Source organism: Octodon degus, unplaced genomic scaffold (genome assembly GCF_000260255.1).
Source record: "Octodon degus isolate 3935 unplaced genomic scaffold, OctDeg1.0 scaffold00175, whole genome shotgun sequence".
In the NCBI taxonomy this organism is placed as follows: Eukaryota; Metazoa; Chordata; class Mammalia; order Rodentia; family Octodontidae; genus Octodon; species Octodon degus.
Genome location: NW_004524751.1, coordinates 1,322,529 through 1,326,416, shown reverse-complemented (window position 1 = coordinate 1,326,416; position 3,888 = coordinate 1,322,529). Strand labels below are relative to the sequence as shown.

The 3,888-nt window shown below is 34.2% G+C and overlaps 1 protein-coding gene across 1 annotated transcript; it reads right to left on the bottom strand.

Annotated features, from left to right (window-relative positions):
• Positions 1-231: 231 nt before the first annotated feature.
• On the bottom strand, positions 232-652 carry LOC101568364 (mitochondrial import receptor subunit TOM7 homolog). The gene has a single exon (XM_004643418.2). The coding sequence runs from the start codon at positions 610-612 to the stop codon at positions 445-447; it is 168 nt and encodes a 55-aa protein (XP_004643475.1). The 5' UTR covers positions 613-652; the 3' UTR covers positions 232-444.
• Positions 653-3,888: the final 3,236 nt, after the last annotated feature.

Genomic DNA, 3,888 nt, shown 5'->3' with positions numbered 1-3,888 from the left:
TTTACTAAATGTCATAGCTTACCTTAGCCTATTTCAAAACTGCTCAGAATATATACATTATCCTACATTTGGCCAAATCAAAACTTATTTTATCGGAATATAGATTTTATAATTAAATATATGTAATAAAGGATAAAATATCTCATGTAACTTATTCAATACCCATATCCACAAAATGCTGGGGAGTAGAATATTAATAGCCTCTGGAGTAAACATTTTTTTTCTTTTTTTTAACACTGTTAAAAATATTTATTTTGATAGTCTATCATAAATAAGTCAGCAGAGGTTCCACTCAGTCAGACACATCTGAGAAGTCAAAGCCCTGTGCCATCCAACTGGTGAACAACCGAATGACGTCCCATTTCTTATAATAGCCAGAGTGCACACCTTCCATGTTGTCTGTGATCGGTGACTGCTTCTAAATCCAGGTGAGAAAATAGTCCTTTATCCCCAAAGTAGGCTCAAAACTGTTGGCTCAGGCATTCCAGGACCTAAACCTCTTTTAAATCCCAGGTAGATCACAAGAGGAATAAAACCCCAGCGGATGGCAAACTGGCCGCCCCTGAAGAGCTGCTGCAGCCTCTGCTTAGCCTCTTTGCTCAGCTTCACCATGGCGACGGCCGGGCAGCACAGAGGGGACCTCCACAGCACCAACGCGCCACATTTTTTTCTAATACAGGTTACAAAGATGGTACTTCCAGGATGGGGACATAGCTCAGCAGCCTAAATACCTGTCTGGCATGTGTAAGGACCCAACTTAGATCCCTGGTGTTGCATACCTTGCCAACCAGAAACTAGATGTAGTGGGGTGGCTGAGACAGGAGGATCATTATGAGTCTGAACTGTGTAATGAGACCCTGTAATAAATAAATAATTTTTAAATGGTACTTTTAGATCTTTTTATTTCTTTTTTATAAAGAGAAAAAAACAAATAACAAGGACAAAGAAAAAAACAGTAACATAAAACAATAAAAATGGTACAAAATTTCAAAAGAAAAATAGAAAATTAACAATGTTTGTTGTAGTATATTTTTTATATTCTTAGCATCAACTTCACTGCATGGATTACCAGAGATAAGAATGCAAGACAAATCAAACAATTAATCATTAACTCTTCCTTACAATAACCCTTATTTTCTCCGTGTCCTTTTATGTTTTTTAAATTTATTTTAAAGACTATAAAAATAATGATTGTGACAGAGATGATACATATTTAAAAAGCAAGATAATAGATATTCAACAGTTTTATGTTGCACATTTCTGTCTTCAAAGTAGTTCTTCAGATTAAAGATATTAGCACATAAAATTAGTCAAAGTAAAAGTTAAATATTAACTGCTACCCCCCAAACTGATCATAATTATCAATGCAATCATCTTAGCTATATATATATATATATATATATATATATGTTTTTTGTTTTGTTTTGTTTTCTTCTTTCCTATCTTTTCTCCTTTCTCATCTAAATTGTTTATTCCCTATGTTCAGTTTCTTTCTGTTTTGCTGTATCTGTGGCACCTTCCAGATTTTATACATTGTTTCAAGTTCTTAAACTGGAAAGACAATATGTTGTTTACATATATGGATGTGATTTATTTCACTTATGAGCATAGCCTGTAGTTACATCCATTTACCTATAAAACCTTCAAGTTTTTCTCTATAGCCGAGTAACATTCCATTGTATGAAAATATCACATATTTACTAGTCATTCCTCAGGTGATGATGGACTTTTGGGTTGTTTCCAAAATTTAACTATGACAAATTGTACTGCTATAAACATGGGTGCACGTGTATCACTATGGTATGATGTTTTCAGTTCTTTTAGAAAAATACCCCAAAGCAGAATATCTGGGTTGAATGGGATTTCTAATCCAAGTTTTTTGAAGAGCCTCTGAACACATTTCCATAGTGTCTGTACACTTCCAACAAATGTGGAGAACGGTTACTTTTTACCCACAGCCTCTCCAGAATCTGCTATTAGTTGATTTCTCTATGATAGCCATTCTTTCTATAGTAAGATAGAATGTCAGTATTGTTTTAATTTGCATTTCTTGAATGACCAATGCTATGGAACTTTTTGTGTGTGTGTGTGTGTGTGGAACTAGGAGTTGAACTCAGGCCCTGGCGCTTGCCAGGCAAGCACTTATTCTACTGAGCCATATCCTGAGCCCCATTTTTTTCATGTATTTATTTGCTAATTTTATTTAGTCCTCTGAGAAGTATGTGTTGATCTCAGACGCCCATTTTTTTTTTTTTGTCCTTTGTATATTCTAGATAAAAGTCCTTTGTCTGAGTGACTGATGATAAAGATTTTCTCCCACTTTGTGGGCTATCTTTTCACTCTGTTGGTAATTTCTTTTGACATGTAGAAACTTCTCAATAAGATGAGATCCCTGAACTTGATTCTTTAATGTATTTCCCAAGCAGTAGGAATTTTTGTTCATGAACTGTCTACTTACCTCTATATCTTTTAGATTTCTTCCTTGTGTTGCTTCCAGTAGATCTTTTGTTTTAATATTTATATCTTCAATCAATTTTGATATTAGTTTAGTGCAATGGTGATATGCTGGATATAGTTTTAGTTTTAAGCACGTAGAAAGTCATTTTTCAAGCATCACATTTTGAAGAGGCTATCTTTCTTCCAGTGAACATGTTTGGCCCCTTTGTCAAAGATAAGCTGTTGAGAGTGTCTATATCTTCTAATGTGTTCCATTGATCCTCAGGTCTTTTTTCTTTTGCCAGTACTATGCTGATTTTATTCCAGTAGCTTTGTAGTATAATTTCAAATCAGGGGTTATAATGTCTCCTGCTTTACCTTTACTGGTCAGGCTTGCCTTTGTTATTTAAGTCTTTTCTGGTTCCAAATAAATTTTAGGAATATTTTCTCTAGATCTGTGAGATATACTTATGGTATTTTGATAGAGTTTACATTAAATCTGTATAACAACTTGGGGAGCATGGCATTTTCACAGTGTTGGTTCTTCCTATGCAAGAGTAAGGAATACCTTTTCATTTTCTAAATTGTTTTTTGTTCTTTTTTCAGAATAACATAATTTTCATTGTATAAATCTTTTACTACCTTTGCTAGAGTAATGCCTAAGTATTTCACTTGTTTGGATGCTATTGTGAAGGATATTGTTTCTCTAATTTCTCTCCCAGTGACTTTGTTGTTTGTGTAGAGCAATGCTACTGATTTATAGGTGTTGACTTTGTATGCTGCTATGCTACTAAATTTGTTTATTAATTCTACGAGTTATGGAAATTTTGTTGACTACCAAAAGATTTTGTTTGAACAATATTTATCAAGTAAAATGTTGAATTAGAAAAGCAGAGAAACAGATTTTTATCATCAACAATTGTGTTCTTGGGTATTATGATTTTATCACACTTTTTTAATGAAGGTGAATTGCTAGCAAGAAAGTAGTAAAAACTGCACTGCATTTGAAGCCATGCTTAATTTCTAAAATATGTTATTGTTGGTTGAAGTACCTAGCTGAAAGGAGAGTCATAAGCAAATGGAAGCAGCTCTCAGCAGAACTGACTTTAGCTCTTTATAAACCAAAGTGAAATGTGTATTTGGAAAATAATGCCTCTCATACTCATTTGAAATTCCCTCATAATGCATGCTAAATTTTCAAATTTCTATGCAATACAGAATAGTTCAATGTTTCTATGCCATAAGAAAGATAAATGTAAACCCTGGCGTAAGGAGTAGTGGTCATCACCATAGTAATCGCTGCTTCTTCAAAGACTGTCACATCAGCTCTTCCACACACACCGATGTTGCAGGTGCATCAGGAGCTGGGAAGACCGAGAACTCGCTATGTGCAACTAATATTTTCTGCTTACTTCAATAGATGATTTATATGAGAAGCCTCTGACCTTGTTG